Source organism: Mesoplodon bidens (assembly GCF_964165515.1).
Source record: "Mesoplodon bidens genome assembly, chromosome: 4".
Lineage (NCBI taxonomy): Eukaryota > Metazoa > Chordata > Mammalia > Artiodactyla > Ziphiidae > Mesoplodon > Mesoplodon bidens.
Window position 1 is genome coordinate 52,121,970 of NC_138160.1, and position 16,842 is coordinate 52,138,811.

The 16,842-nt window shown below is 35.9% G+C and overlaps 1 protein-coding gene across 2 annotated transcripts in view; it reads left to right on the forward strand.

The window, feature by feature from the left end:
• RNF180 (ring finger protein 180) overlaps positions 1–16,842 on the forward strand; it is a 277,857-nt gene that overhangs the window by 16,521 nt on the left and 244,494 nt on the right. For both annotated transcript variants that reach the window (XM_081232400.1, XM_081232401.1), the window contains exon 2: positions 12,818–12,952. In XM_081232400.1, the coding sequence (XP_081088526.1) occupies positions 12,818–12,952 (135 nt within the window). The remainder of the gene's footprint in view (positions 1–12,817; positions 12,953–16,842) is intronic.

The window sequence follows — 16,842 nt, forward strand, 5'->3', positions numbered from 1 at the left end:
TTAGCTTTCCTCATAACTCTATTAATTCTGTATGTAATTTCTACCTTTTCGTATGTTTTCTTCCTAAGGAAGTAGCATGTGAGAAATAAGTGAATATTTGGGTGCTACATACTACTACTTTCATCTATTTTTAGAATGGATTCCTTCTTTTACCAGAGTGGTAGCAGTTTGAGCAAAATTAATCAAAATACAGAATTTACAAAGTATCTACATTTCTTCAATGATATTTTTACAATTCTTAAAGGTGTCACTTGGATTCAAAGACTGCAGTGAGCATTCAAGACTGAGTGTCTGAGGTATGTTTGTGAGAAAGAAGAGGGGAAAGGAGAAATTTAAAAGAATAAAGAGATGGTATTCAACTTCAAGTGTAGTGTGTAGTTTAAGAAGCTATGTGAGAGTGTAAATGAACTTGGTAGCTACTACAGCATCAAATTTATATTACCTTTTCTCCTTAAGGTGGAATGTGCATTGTATTATACCTAAGAGTTCAGCAAGCCCAGGGAAGGTAGAAGGGAAGAAAAGGGAGTGTGGGTAGAGGTGACCAGACGGTGATAAGGTAGTTTGAACTACTGAATAATTCTTTGTCAACAAAAGTTGGGTTCTTTCCAAGAAAAATGTCTCTCGATGTGAACACTAAAGTGTATGCAGAACCATTTAAACAGTTAAAGTTGTTGAAGTTGACTTTATCATGTTCAACCCTGAAGTATGTAAACCAACAGTTATTGAAGAAAATTGAGGCGTCTCTCTGTAATTTGTGATTTAGACAGTTGTAGAGTTAATAAATTGGAGGCTTCAATTACCATTTTAGTCACTGAAGCTACCAAGTCTAGAATTATAGAATTAACAGTTTAGAAATCACCTGATCCAGTCTCCTATTTGTACCTGAAAAGTATCTGATACCCTTGACAAAGATTGAAAGCTAATGTAAGAGGGATCCTGAATTACAAGCCAGCTTTCACTAAATAATACATGTTCTAAAAATATCTATTGAACCATGTAAGGCATATAAATTCCACAGGACTTGAGTTATATCTGTAAAACCCTGTTTTAATTTCTGCCTAATGTAACATTAGTTTTCGGGTCCTGATGTGTTCTTAAACAGTTTACAAACAAGTGTAGTGACTGCTGCTTTGAAAACTCAGTTATTTATATTTTTGCAATTTTTCACAGACCATTGATTGCAGTGTTATTAATGCTTCTTTTCTGTATCTGCTTGGAGTTGAGCACATTTTATTCCAGTTCTTCTGTGTTCACAACACACATCAAGAAGATTCAACATAAGCAGGGGGAGCTGACATGGTATCAATTTTACAAAATAACCAGTATCTGTGCAGCTTATTCCCAACAGAGTTATTACACATGATGTTCTGTTTATGTGAACAATCATTGGCTTCAAAGCCCACTTCTGGAAAACATTTGTGGATGACTTCTGAGGTTACTGTGTCCTACATAACAATGAGATTTCTTTTACACTGAGAACATTTCTTTATATTACAAAAGAAATACTGCTTCTTATTTCATGGAGACATAATCTACCAAGCACTTCCAGTTTACAACCTTTAGGTGACAAATTGTGCCTCAGTCTCATGGCTACAAATGCAACGTGGTGCTTTTAAGCAAAAAAAAGTATATACACATCTTTAATATAAGGCCCCAGGGGGTATGGGCAGGATTTCTGAATCAGTAATAGAATATTCCTTTTCTGCAAGTAATTTTCTCTCTGATTTTTGTAGTCATTCTCTCCAAAATCCTGCCAGACATCAGCGTATTTTTGTTAATGTTATATATACAGGAAAGGTGTGTATATAAAGAAAATACTCAAATGTCCTCAAATCGTTCTGACTTTTTACTATGATCATCATTGCAACAGACTAAGACTGACAGTTTGTATTTTTCTCCATGGCATCATTCCTTTGTAAGAGCTCACGTCTAGTTTGTTTGCACATTAAAGAGGAGTCCCATCTAATCAGCATTAAATGTGCTCCCACTGACATATGTATCCATAGACCTCCTACTTTCAAACCAATCTTCAGCAGACATAAGAGATATAGATGCTTCATTATTTAGGTGTAGTAACATGGTATTGAGAGTCAAAGTTGACAGCAGACTTTATCTGTAGTGCATTTTCATTAGCTTTTCCTTAAAAACAAACAAACAAACCTAAAATTTAGAGATATTATTTGCCTTGAAATGGTCTGAATTGGCTAATTCAGTTTAGTGTTTTATTTTCTAATTTGGTATGCATTGCTCCTTCCACACTTTTGTCAGTTTTACCTCTGTTGGCTTTTTGTTTATACCTTGTTCCAGTTTTTAAGAAATATATAGATAATTGTTAAGGGAGCTCCAGATTCTTTGGCCATTTCACCTTTGATTTTTCTTTCTTGTTCACTAGCATGATTTTTACCTTTTGAGAAATTTTGAACTCAATATTTTTCACAGGATTTTATTCTATGAATTCTATAAAAGGAAAGACATACAATAAAACATGGGCTTTCAAATAATGTCAAGATTGAGAAGACTGGCTTGGGTTTTATAGGTACTGTTCTAGACTGAATTGGCTGCAGATATGTTTTATCCTTCAAGAAAAGGGAAAAATGATCCTGAAGATAATTCAGAGATCAGCAGGACTGCCACTGCCTGCATAGGCCCAGGGCACTCAGGTCCAGAGGGTAAAGTTGTCTCCTCCTGAGTTTCAAAGTGGAGTCACCCTCTCAGTTTCAGCAGACCATGTCCCTGTACATGGCCTCAAGGGCAAAGCTGCCTCCCATGGCCAAGGGCTTGAGGCCACCCATTCCAGTGGGCAGAAGACAAAGCCACCACCATAGTGGGCCCCAGCAGGCAAAGCATTGAACCAAAGAGAATTATTGTTGAGCCTTAAGTCTAATGTAGTTTGCCTGGCTAGGTTTTGGACTTGCTTAGGACCTGTCACCCCTTCCTTTATTTTTTCTGATTTCTCCCTTTTAGAATGGGAATGTCTATCCCATGCCTGTCCGACCATTTTAGTTTGGAAGTACATAATTCTTCTGTTTTCTCAGGTTCACAGGTTAGAGGAATTTTGCCTCAGGATGAATCATACCTCAAATCTCAGCCACACTTGATTTAGATGATACTTTGGACTTGGAGTAGATTCTGGAATGGGTTAAGACTTTTGAGACTGTTAGGATAGGGTGAATATATTTTGCATGTGAGAAGGACATGAATTTTGGGGACAAGAGGGAGGAATGTTATAGACTGAATTGTCTCCCTCCCAAATCCATATATTGAAGTCCTTACCCCCAATATGATGGTATTTGGAGATAGGACCTTTAAGGTTAAATGAGCTCATAAAGGTGGGGCCCTAATCTAGTAGGACTGTTGTCTTTATAAGAAGAGGAAGAGACACCAGAAGTGCACATGCACAGAGGAAAGGCCATGTGAGGACATGGCAAGAAGGTGGCTGTCTGCAAGCTAGAAAGAAAGCCCTTACTAGAACCCAAAATTTCTGTCACCCTGATCTCAGATTTCCAGCCTTCAGAACTGATAAATTTCTATTGTTTAAGCTACCCTGTCTGTGGTATTGTGTTATGGCAGCCCAAGTAAACTAATACAGGTATCATACTGACAAGGTAGAAGTTTTTCTTACATTTGGAAAACCAATGTTAATGTAAGATTTCAAAGGAAAAACTATTTTCAATCATTTAAATAAACAAGGCAGAAGTATACTTTCCCATTTGTTAATGAATATTAATAACTTTGAGTAAATAATGCTATTATATGTCAAAATAATTATATTTTTTAACTAAGACACTTTTAGAGTAGTTTTATCTTTACAAAAATATTGCACAGGAAGTATAGAAAGCTCTCATATACTCCCTCTCCCCTGTACAGTTTTTCCTATTATTAACCTCTTGTGTTAGTGTGATACACTTTTTACAGTTGATGATTGAATGTTGATGTATTATTTTTAACTAAAGTCCATAGTTTACATTAGGGTTCACTCTGTGTATAGTTCTGTAGGTTTTAACAAATGTGTAATGTCATGTACCCACCACTGTATTATAGTTCCACTGCCCTAAAATTCTGCTATGTTTTACCTATTCATTCTTCCCTCTCTCTGCCCAAATAATTAGATAGTGACATGTAAAGATGATAAAACTGCTGGAAAACACTAGCTTAAAATTTTCTTCCTTTACTGTTACGGTAGAAAAGTGGGAATACTTCACATTCAAATTCTTTGCATGAAATACAAACATACAAAAGTGTTGTCCCTATGTGAGAGATCTTTAAATTGGATTTTTGTATCTTGACCCATTTCCAATTGTGTAGGATTTGGATTCCAAACTCTTCTTTAGCATTTAACCAATTCTTTGGTCATTCTGTGGACCGTTTATCCACATATAACCTGATCTTTCACATATGTCACTTTTACAATGAGAGAGCAGCAGGGACACATTCCTACATCTTCCCCATTCTCCATTTTTTCCTTGGTGGTGGATAAGTAATCCCCCTATAAGCAGAGGTAGGAAAATACATCTCTGATTCCTTCTGTCGATGGAATTCCTCGACTTCCATGTATCATAAACACTGACAGTGTAACCAGGACCAGATGATGAAAATTGTTACTGTAGACGTTGCTCCATACTGAGAATTCTTTACGCACTCTTCTCAAACAGAGGCAAGCATGGGGTTATGTTGATGAAATAAGATACATGTAGAAAAATAAACATATCACAAGCATATAGCTTGATGAATTTTCACAAAGTGAGCACACCTATATAATAAGTGCCCAGACTGAGAAACTAATAGTACGTTAGAAATGAGTAATGTAGTTCTAAGAAGGTGGAAACATCTGCAGCCCAAAAAAGAAAAACGGTGTCACAGGCACTTAATTTCTTTTTCACTTACTAAATCTTCCCAATCCTTATACCTCTTATTTACTTTTCTTCTGTTGTGTTCTAAAGCTGAATAATATGAAAAATAGCATCACTGTCTCTGTTTTCTTCCTAATTTTCATGGAATGCTTTTAAAGTTTTACCATCAGGTATTATAATTGCTAAGGTTTTCAGTAAGCCCTTTCTTTATCAGGTTAATGAAATTTCCTTCTGTTTCTAGGATGCTAAGTATTGCTGTCTTTTTATCATGACCAAATGTTGAACTTTACCAAAAGTTTTATTTTGCATATTTTGAGGTGGTCCTGTGTTTTTTTTCTTTTAATCTTACAGTTTGTAAAATATATTGAATAGGGCTTTTTTATTTCATTTTGAATCATCCTTGAATTCCTGAAAATAATCTTGTTTGGCTAAAATGTATTATTCTTTTACATCACTGATGGATTCCATGACTAATATTTTATTTAGGATTTTATCATCTGTGTTCATAAATAGATTGGTATGTAATTTTCTTATACTCTCTTTGTGTAGTTTTATATCTCCTTGTCTAGTTAGTGTGTCAAGGTTATGTTTTATTTGCAGAGCTCATCTTCCTTTTATATTTTCTGGCCACCACAATTATATAAGTTACAAAGATTATCCATTTCTTAAGGAATTGGTAAAATTTGCCAGTTAGATCATTTTTGCCTGGACTGCCCCCCCATTTTTTATGAGTTTTAGAGAAGATATTTAAGGTCTATTTCAATTTTTAAAGTTTTTTTTGGTTTATTCTTATTTTCTAATTTTAGATAAATTTTAGTAATTTATATTTTGTCCACTTCATCTCAAGTTTAAATCCATGAATAAAAAGAAGGTGAGCAAACCTTGGAGACCCAGGAGTGTAGAATTTGACCTGTGCCAAATGCTGATTTTTACCATTACAAAGTTGTAAGTAGCAAAAGGCAGATGAAGGAATGAAATTTCTTTGTATAGATTATAATTCCAGTAGTTGACTTTATAGAAAATTTCATAAATTGTTACAAATTTTGTTATAAATCTATTTCTCCATGGGGACCCACCTATCCTTCTTAGATATTTTAAAGGATATTGGTGGAAAATAAGATTTTCATAGGCAACATTTTTGGGACAGCTGTTTTGCTGAACTGAAGTAGCAGTTCTCAAAATGTGGCCCACACCCCCTGGTGGACCACAGAGAATCAGGTCAAACTGTTCTTGGTAATACTAAGATGTTATTTGCCTTTTCTACTCTGTTAACATTTTCATTAATCATGGAAAAGCAATAGAGAGTAAAGCTTCTGGTCCTTTAGCAGAATCAAGGCAGTGGTGACAAACAGCATTATTAGCTATTTTATTCTTCACTGCCATACACATGCAGTTAAAAAAAAAAAAACCTGGGCTTCCCTGGTGACACAGTGGTTAAGAATCCGCCTGCCAATGCAGGGGCCACGGGTTTGACCCCTGGTCCGGGAAGATCCCATATGCCGCAGAGCAGCTAGGCCCATGTGCCACAACTACTGAGCCTGTGCTCTAGAGCCCGCAAGCCTAGAGCCTGTGCTCCACAACAAGAGAAGCCACTGCAATGAGAAGCCCGCACGCCACAACCAAGGGTAGCCCTCTCCGCAACTAGAGAAAGCCAGCACACAGCAACGAAGACCCAATGCAGCCAAAAATAAATAAACATAAATTTTATTAAATCTTTACTCTTCAATACATATTTTTAATATTCCATGTGAAAAAAAGTGGGAAGAATGCATAAAGCACTTCTGTAGTACACTGAATGCTGATGGTGGGTAGTCTTGAAGAAAAGCCCTTGTTCAGTTGTTTTAGTTGAGAGCTGAACTATCCACCTTTCCACAGCACACCATTTTTACTTGAATGACAAACTATGGTTATTCAGACATGGATATTTGGTGGTATTTGTTGCAAGTGATAAAATTTGAATTTTAAACAAAAATTAGCACTTTGAAAAACTTGTATCCACTACTATGAGCTTAACTACTGCCCAATAATTAAAGAAGTTTTGGCTGAGGTTGGTGGTAATGTTAACAAATGTGACTTTTTGGATATTTTGTAATGAAATAGGTCAGTATTTGAGAATCGTGCGTAACTCAGTCAAACGTTACTTTACATATGCCAGCTGTGTTAAGGAAATACTGGAAAGTGACAGGAATATCAGGATAAGTAGTGAACTGTGGCAAGAGGAAATCTATGAGCAGGCAATATGGAGAAAATCAAGCAGATATTAGCAGCTAGCTTGGTCCGAGAGACCAAGCTTTGGCAGGAGCCAAGAAAGTTACCATAACAAAGACTGTGACATAGGTGGGAAGAACTGGGGCCCAAGGGAGCACCCCATTTTAGAAAAACACATGTATCTGATCTGATGAGAACTGGAGTGAGAGATGAGGCACAGGATTTGGAAGAAAAGCGGAAAACTACCTGAATTTCTTATCAGTCTGTAAGTTGCACCACAGTCATATGAACAGTAATACCAGAATTTTATAGTTTGTTATTCGCATTTGTTGGCTCAGAACCCAGCACTCTCTGCAGAGTCCTTCCAGGTATTCCTGAGCATTGTGAGACATTCATATGTGTTCAGCAGTAAGTTCATTTTCATGTTGTTTTACTGTTTCCCAAGGTCACTCCTCTGTTTGCTTTGATAGTTCTCTAGTTGCTGCCCCCAGGTCCTCAGAGTGTTAAAGCCATTTGGTGTACCTGCTCAAAATTGTTTAGACCCCAACAAAAAACAGGATTTTCAGTTGTTTACTTATACAGCTTCTTCTTTTCTAGAACCCATACTAGTGTCTAGGGAGCTGGAGTTAAGGATGGATTTGAGTTAGCGTCCGACAACCAGGCTGTATTCAAATCAATTCAAAGACTACCATTTTGTTAATAGGTTCATTTACCATGTTTGACGTCTTCTTTTAGCATAAATTCTCTGAAAGAAGCCACCTCAGATGTCCTATAAATATGTCACTGTAGTGTAGTCTCCAGTTCTTTCAAGTTCAGATATGTATAAACACAGCTTTGTTTCTTCCCTTGGGCTCCTCACATCCCTTGCTAACGGACTTCTATTTGCTTTGCCCCACTGGTTAGGCAGGCATACTTAATAATTGGTATGGGAAAAAGAATTTTTGTAAGTTGAGCTGCCAGATCTCGTTGATTTGATTTCAGCAAATACTTGTTAACTGTCATTTTGGTGCCAGGTACAATATTTGATTTTAAAAATGCAGGTTTAAATAGAACATGGTGCTTTTTAGGACCTCACCATTAAATTAGTAGGACACATACACACATATAAGTGTAATACAACTTGACTAGTGCTACTGTAGAGGTACATGCAAAGTTCCATGGGAACACAGAAGAGGGAGGAAGTGTAGTTTTCTGGGGAGCATCTGTAAAAGAAAATTTTGAGCTCAGCCTTAAAGGATGAAAAATATTTCTTAAATAAGTCAAAGGAAAAGGAAGTGATATTACAGGAAGAGAGAACAGCAAATTTGAAAGTGGGAAAGCAGAAAAAGGTATTTTTAGGGAAATGCACAAAGATCTGCGTAGTGTTCATGGAGGGGACACCAAGACTTGAGAGCTAGTTAGGTGTTGGATTTTAAAAGTGTAAAGGGCCTTTTTGTTTTTTAAAGAGGAAAGACTAAATGATCTTTTTATTCTCTTTATAGAAGACATTGCAAAGTGGTTATAGAAGAGGCAATCAAAACGTATGCAGCTAAAAATATAGTGAAAAAATATAGAGGATTATACAAGTATGTCAGGACAGTTAATTGGTAAAAAATATTATGACTTCTTAAAATTTTGAGTTTTTAATGTATGCAGTAAAAGTTTTTTTTTTAACTTTTTACTTTGAAATAGTTGTAGATTCAACTGTGAATTGTGAATTACAGATTCATGGAGCAATCCTTCAAACAATCTACTTTATTCAGATTTCACCAGTTACATGTACTCATGTGTGTGTGTATTTAGTTATATGCGATTTTATCACATGTGTAGATTCATGTGAGCAACACCACAATCAGATACAGAACAGTTCCATCGCAAGAATCCCTTGTGCTACCTAAAGGACCTTTTTTGACATCTTAAGAAGCTTAGACTGTATGGTTTTTTTTTTTTCTTTTTTTCTTTTTTTTTGCGGTACGCGGGCCGCTCACTACTGTGGCCTCTCCCGTTGCGGCACAGGCTCCGGATGCGCAGTCTCAGTGGCCATGGCTCACGGGCCCAGCTGCTCTGCAGCGTGTGGGATCCTCCCGGACCGGGGCACGAACCCGCGTCCCCTGCATCGGCAGGTGGACTCTCAACCACTGCGCCACCAGGGAAGCCCAGACTGTATGTTTTCTTAATTGAAGTATAGTTGATTTACAATGTTATATTAGTTTCAGGTGTACAACATAGTGATTCAGTATTTTTACAGATTATACTTTATTTAAAGTTATTACAAAATAATGGCCATATTTCCCTGTGCTGTACAACATATTCTTGTTGCTTATCTATTTTATACATAGTGGTTCATAGCTCTTAATCCCATACCCCTATCTTGCCCCTCTCCTTTTCTCTCTCCACACTGGTAACCACTAGTTTGTTCTCTATACCGGTGAGTCTGTTTCTATTTTGTTATATACATTTATCTGTTTTAATTTTTAGATTCCGCATATAAGTGGTAGCATATTTGTCTTTCTCTGTCTGACCTATTCCACTAAGCTTAATACTCTCCAGGTCTATCCATGTTGCTGCAAATGGAGCTTAGCTTGTATTCTGTCCCTCAGAGTGTGATCTTCAGATCACCTGTTACAGAATCACCTAGTTGCTTGTTAAATATGCAGAATCCCACCCTAGGAACATTGAATTAGAATTCCTGGGACTGCGGTCCTGTGACATACGTTTAAATAAACTTCCCATGTGCTTCTTATACCATACCTATGAGGACATGAGTGTGAGCTGACCTCTGAATGATGAGAAGAGAGCCAACCATGCAAAGACCTGGGGCGAGGAGGTCTAGACAGGTGCTGTCCAGTAGGAGTATAATACAAGCCAGATATGTAATTTAAAAATTTACAGTAGCCACATTCAAAAAGTAAAAAATGTGAAATTAATTTTTACAATTATATTTTATTTAATTCAGTATATTAAAAATTTGATTTCAACATGAAATAAATATGAAAACTATTAAGATATTTAACATTCTTTTTTTCTACACAGTATTCAAAATTCAGTGTATATTTTACCCTTACTGTGCATCTCAATTCAGATTAGCCACATTTCGAGCGCTTAATAACACATCTAACAAGTGGCTACCGTACAGGGTAGACAGAGCGAACAGCCACTACAAAGGCCCTAAAGGAGATTCATGTAGAGATAGCATTTGACATTCAGAATTTGAAAATATTGGTCTTAGAGCTTTGGAATAAGATCAGACTAGATGTATAGATTTAAAAATCATTGCCATTAAAGAGTTGTCACACAGAGTATAATTCTCAGTGATTCTCAGAGAAAACTTATTAGAATCACCAATAGGGCTCTTTCTAACTAAATGCTTGCACTCCAAGAGGGCGTGGAACAACCCTGAGGGGAGGGGAGAAGTGGGGAGGTGTGTATGGGTCTCAGGGAAGGGGAGAACATAGGCGGATATGGAATTTTTCCTTTGTTGATTCCGATGTTATCCCTCCCTGCAGTCTCCATTCCTGGTTGAGAACCATTGGTGTTTAAAAGGGAGATGAGGATAGAAGATGTTAGGAAGACTACTGAGAGATGAAAGGAGTGCTCATGAAGCTAAGGAGGGGAGCATCAACAATGATGAAAGCAGGGGGAGATCAGGACACTTTCAAATTAAGATATTGATGATCATTGAGGACAAAGCTTAAGTAGAGTGGCAACTGGGCTAAGGATGGGTTCTGAAGATGTCAGTGGAGACTGAACTGCTGCCTAGCACCTGAAGGTCAGGCCGAGCTAGATAGGGCATGCTGTGCCCTTCCAGGCAGAATTCTTCAAATCCTTCCTTTAAATTTGGTTAAAGTCCATCTATGTTCCCTCTCTTGTTCCTTCAGCTGTTACATCTTAGTTAATTGTTTGTGTATTAACACAGCCTGTCCTCACCCTGACCACACTATAGAATCACCTGGGGAACTTTTTAATAAAAAGTACCCATTCCTAACTCCCTCCCCATTTCAGAATAAGTCAGAATTTCTAAGAGTGGGGCCTGGCCTAGGCATCACTATTTTGTAAAGCTTCTCAAGTTATTCTAATGAGCTAGGGTAGAAAACTATGGATCTATAGCATAGTGAGGTCTGTGACAAAATAAGTTTTACTCATCTTTGTGCCCCCAGAGTTTGACCCATTGTGGGGCATATGGTTAGCTCTCAGTAAATGTTTGTTGCATAAATGAAATATTAAAGATGTAACAAATGAGGAAATGTGGCCAGGGAGCTAGGCAGGCCATTGTGGACAGCTTAATAAATAAACATTTCTTTTCTTTATAATGAGCAGTTACCAGGCAGGTTGTTAAATACACTGCACCTATTTTGGAATCCTTATTAGTATGAAACTGTTTTCCCATATTGGTCTGAATCACAATACTGACATAAAATCTCAAGTATAAAAATAGACTAAAAAATTGGTAGGGTTATTATCTAAGTCTTTGCACATAGCACAAGATGTAGTATAGTTAACTGTTCCACCGAATACAGTATACAAGAGAAATTAATGCATTTAGGATATAGGATTTTCCCCATTAATTTGAAGTAATTTTTTTTTATTAGAGTACAGTTGCTTTACAATGTTGTGTTATTTTCTACTGTACAGCAAAGCGAGTCAGCTATACATATACATATATCTCCTCTTTTTTGGATTTCCTTCCCATTTAGGTCATCACAGAGCACTGAGTAGAGTTCCCTGTGCTATACAGTAGGTTCTCATTAGTTATCTATTTTATCCATACTATCAATAGTGTATATATGTCAATCCCCATCTCCCAATTCATCCCACCCCCTTTTACCCCTTGGTGTCCATACATTTGTTCTCTACATCTGTGTCTGTATTTCTGCTTTGCACATAAGATCATCTATACCATTTTTTTAGATTCCACATATATGCGTTAGTAAATGATATTTGTTTTTCTTTCTGACTTACTTCACTCTGTATGACAGTCTCTAGGTCCATCCACGTCTCCACAAATGACCAGATTTCGTTTCTTTTAATGGCTGAGTAATATTCCATTGTGCATCTTCCTTATCCATTCCTCTGTTGATGGACATTTAGGTTGCTTCCATGTCCTGCCTATTGTGAATAGTACTGCAATGAACATTGGGGTGCATATGTCTTTTTGAATTATGGTCTTCTCTGGGTATATGACCAGTAGGAGGATTGCTGGGTCATATGGTAGTTCTATTTTTAGTTTCTTAAGGAACTTCGATACTGTTCTCCATAGTGGTTGTATCAATTTACATTCCCACCAACAGTACAAGAGGGTTCCCTTTTCTCCAGAATGATGGCCATTCTGACCCGTGTGAAGTAATTACTTTTAATTGTCACAGAATTAACTACAACTCAGTAAATCCTGTTATATTTAAAATTTAATGCTGTGGCTATTCAAAATATCCTATTTGTAAGAATATTTATAGTTCTTTGTTATGAGTTTTAAAGTTACTGGAGTAACTTATTTAACTGTTCTTACCTTTTACCACTTTTAGTGAGAACAGATGGAAAGAAATAGACAAAATGTTCTGCAAAAATAAAAGAAGCTGGTAGTCACTAATATAATGCATCATTATCAGAATTAATCCTAGATATAGTTTATAGAGCACCCCTAGCCTAAGACTAGTAGGAACCTCAATAAATGATAATTCTCTTCTTTCTGGTCCTCATGTAGCTAATGCTGTTCAAAAGGTTTAGAAAATCAAGTTTAACCTGACACAGTTTAACATTCTAAAAATGCATTAATTTTCCCACAGATGAAGAGAAGTAAAGAATTGATAACTAAAAATCGCAATCAAGAAGAAATAAGTATTCTTCGTTGTTGGAAATGTAGAAAATGCATAGCAGGTTCTGGTTGTTTGATGGAATGTCTTGAGAATCAAGTGACTAAGGTGAGTATTGCTAACTGTATAATCGTCAGATAATTTCCTAGTATAGGAATGCTGGGGGCACACCTACACATGCACACATATCCCTCCACACCTGACTTAGCTTTTACCTTATTTTACCTGATCCACTGAAAACATTTCAAAGTGGTATTCGAAAGGCATCCCACCTTCCACAGTTACAATTAAGTTTACCTCTAGCTGCTGACATTAACATGACCTTAAAGTTTTAAGTGCAGGATCACAAACATAGGTTGAAGATAATAATCCATGTTTATTTTATCCCCACCATGAGTGAACCTTAATCATCACTGCACAATTAAATTCAAGATCATATTAAAAAATAGAAAACCTATTTTTATATGTATATAAAAACATATATTATACATATATATATAAACATATATACATACATGTTATATATATAGTATTCAGTATGGGCCTAAAAGAGAAAGTTCATGTATAATTTAAAAGTCAATAGAAAAACCTGAATAATATTTAAAAGCATTTAATTGGTTGTCCTGGTAAAAGTAAATGTTTTTTTAAAAAAAGATAAAATCCCTAAACTTCTCTAAGAGCAGTATGCAAGAGGCAGTATCAAAGAGGTCCAAACTAGATAGTAATCCATGCACTTTACAAGGAATTCTCAATTCAGCAGAGAGAGTGGATGTAATTGTTTTCATCCCCTTCTTTGAGAGACTGTTTGTTTTGTTTAAGTTTTGCCTTAGACACATTTGATCATGATTATTTCCTATGCACTCTAACAGATTAGCCAGCTTGAACTGATAATAGTGGAAGACTTTGACTGCATACTTACTACATGTCAGATACTTTTGTTTTAAACATTTTTTAAAAACTGAAAAAACATTTTAATTGGAGGAAAAAATCTTTTCATGCTGAGTGTTTTATTGGGTGTAATTTATAGAGTAAAAAAAAAAGTATACAGCTTGATAAATTTTTTTCAGCCCAGCCCTGCTACAAATCAGATCAAGACATACAATATTTTCATCACCCCAGAAAGTTGTTTTGCCCTTTTCCAGGCAATACTCCCCTCTCACAAGACAACCAGTATATTGATGTCTATCACCATAGACTAGTTTTGCCTGTTCCTGACCTTCATGCTAATGGAATCATATAGCAAATACTCTTTTGCACCTGACTTATTTTCCTCAGCATAATGTTTTAAAGGCTCATTTATGTTTTGTGTTATGTAGTTTGCTTCCTCTTTCCTGAGTAGTATGCCATTTATGAATATACCAAAATTTATCAATTTTTTCTGCTGATGGACATTTGAATTTCTAGTTTTGGGTTATGAATAAAACGGCTATCAGTATTCTTCTTTTTTTTTTTTTTTAAGATGTTGGGGGTAGGAGTTTTTATTAATTAATTTATTTATTTTTGCTGTGTTGGGTCTTCGTTTCTGTGCTAGGGCTTTCTGTAGTTGTGGCAAGTGGGGGCCAGCCTTCATCGCGGTGAGCGGGCCTCTCACTATCGCAGTCTCTCTTGTTGCGGAGCACAGGCTCCAGACGCGCAGGCTCAGTAGTTGTGGCTCACAGGCCTAGTTGCTCCACAGCATGTGGGATCCTCCCAGACCAGGACTCGAACCCGTGTCCCCTGCATTAGCAGGCAGATTCTCAACGACTGCGCCGGCAGGGAAGCCCGCTATCATTATTCTTGTAAAAGACTTTATGTGTTTGTGTTTTGTTATTTCTTTTTGATGTATACATAGGAATGAATTTGGGGGGGTCAGAGAGTAGGTGTATTTTAAGTTTTTTAGAAGCTGCTAGTAGTTTTCCAAAGTGAATGTTCACTTCCAGCAGCAGTGATGAGAATTCCAGTTGCTCTACACCTTTTGTCTACAGGTGGTATTTTCAGACTTTGTAACTTTAGACATTCTGGTAGATGTATAGTGGTATATCATTATAGTTTTAATTTGCTTTTTCCTAGTGATAATGATGTCCAGTACCTTTTTTTATGCTTATTAGGTAGGCATTCTTTTGAATGTTTTATATTATTCATTCCTTATAGTATAAGGATAGAAGGATAGATGATCTTGAAGGAGATAATCTATCATCTCAATTTTATAGATAAGGGAACTGAGGCACAGAAGATTAAATAAATTGCCTCAGATTACACTTTTACCAGCAGTGCAGTTACAGTTGAACCTGACAGTGAAGGTCCTGAGCTTGTGCACCTCACCCCACACTCTCTTTACTGCCTTTGCTCCTCCATCAGGGTATTATGCAATGTCACACCTTCTCAATAAGCAAGAGAAGTTCAAACACTGCTCTAGGATGTAATGGGATAGGTTGTAGAAGAGAGTGGTACAAGATTGAAAAAACATTCTGGTCCTCTAGGAGCTTTAAACTGTAGTTGAAAATAGGCCAAACAGTGTAGCCTGATTTGATAAGTACTGTAACAGAGGAATGTAAGCAAATGTTGCCTGGGCTAGTCACAGAGGCTTCCCAAAGGAGATTGTGAAGCCTATGTATGCATTTTTTTTTTTTTTTTTACAGATTTTTAAGTATAATTTGTAAACCATAAAATTTATTTATTGTAAGAATACAATTCAATGATCACAGTTTTAGAATCTTTCTCTTACCTCAGAAAGTTTTCTTAGGCCCATTTGCCCTGTTTCCAAGCCCAGCCTTGGGCAACCACTGATTTGCTTTCTGTCACTATAGTTTTAAATATAAAATAAAATGTTTATATATATACATAATAAAATACATATATATATATAATTATTGAAACTAAGTTATAAAATAAAAATATATTTATTAAAAATAGGTATAAAATACATATTTACATAAATATATTATTTAAATTTTTTATATTTATATAAAATAATGTATATAAAGGTATATATATTATATGCATATAAAATAAAACATACATATATAAAACCTGTTAAAAACCTGCCTGAGGAATAATTCAATATCATTGTTAAGTCTAGGGGGAAGGAGGAGTATACAATTAGAGAGGGATCCTGAGGGGACTTCTAAAGTAGTGGTAATGTTGTACTTACCTGGGTGGTGGGTGTATTGGTATTTGCTTCTCTTTAAGTATTTCTTTGAACTATACAAACATATTTTACATTTATAAATATGTGCATTTGATATAAATATTAAAGATGAACTTAGAAGCATCTGTTTTAATTAAAGGAAACAATAAAGTAAAATATTGGAATCTAAAAGTAATCTATCAGATGCTATGCTGAAAGAATGCTAAATTTATCACCTATCAAATCATCTTAATTTATTACCTATTTAACAATATAATTTAAAATGTATCTGTGTATAAAATAAGTGTTTTTCTTGTTTCTGGAAGTGTTTTGTTTGTCTACTTTCTGTAAATGAAATCACAACATAGGTGGGTATTCTTCTGGGAATTGCTGCTTTTACTTAATATCAGCATGTAGTGTAGCTCCAGTTTTTCACTTTTGTGTAGTATTCCAGTGTATTAATATATCACAATTTATAATTCACTCTACCATTGAGTTAAATCTAGTTGTTTTGCTCTTACAAGCCATGCTACTTGTCCATATCTTGACAAACATAGGCAGGAGTATATTACTGGAAATGGAGTTGTATGTTGCAGGATATGTGATTCTTCACCTTTACTGGGCAATGCTAAGTTGTTTTCAAATGACAGTCCCATGAGCAGCAGTTAAACATTGCTGTGATTCCACATCTTTGCCAACATTTAATATCTTTTCATTGTTTAAGGCTGTTTGTGTTTTCTGTGAAATGTCTTTTTTTCCTTGCCTGTTTTTCTATTATGTAGCTTTGATTTTTGGAAGCTCTTTATGTACTCTGAATACTAATTATTTGTTGGTTATTGTATTGCAAATATCTTTTGCCAGTTTATATAACTTGTATTTCACTCTTTGTGGT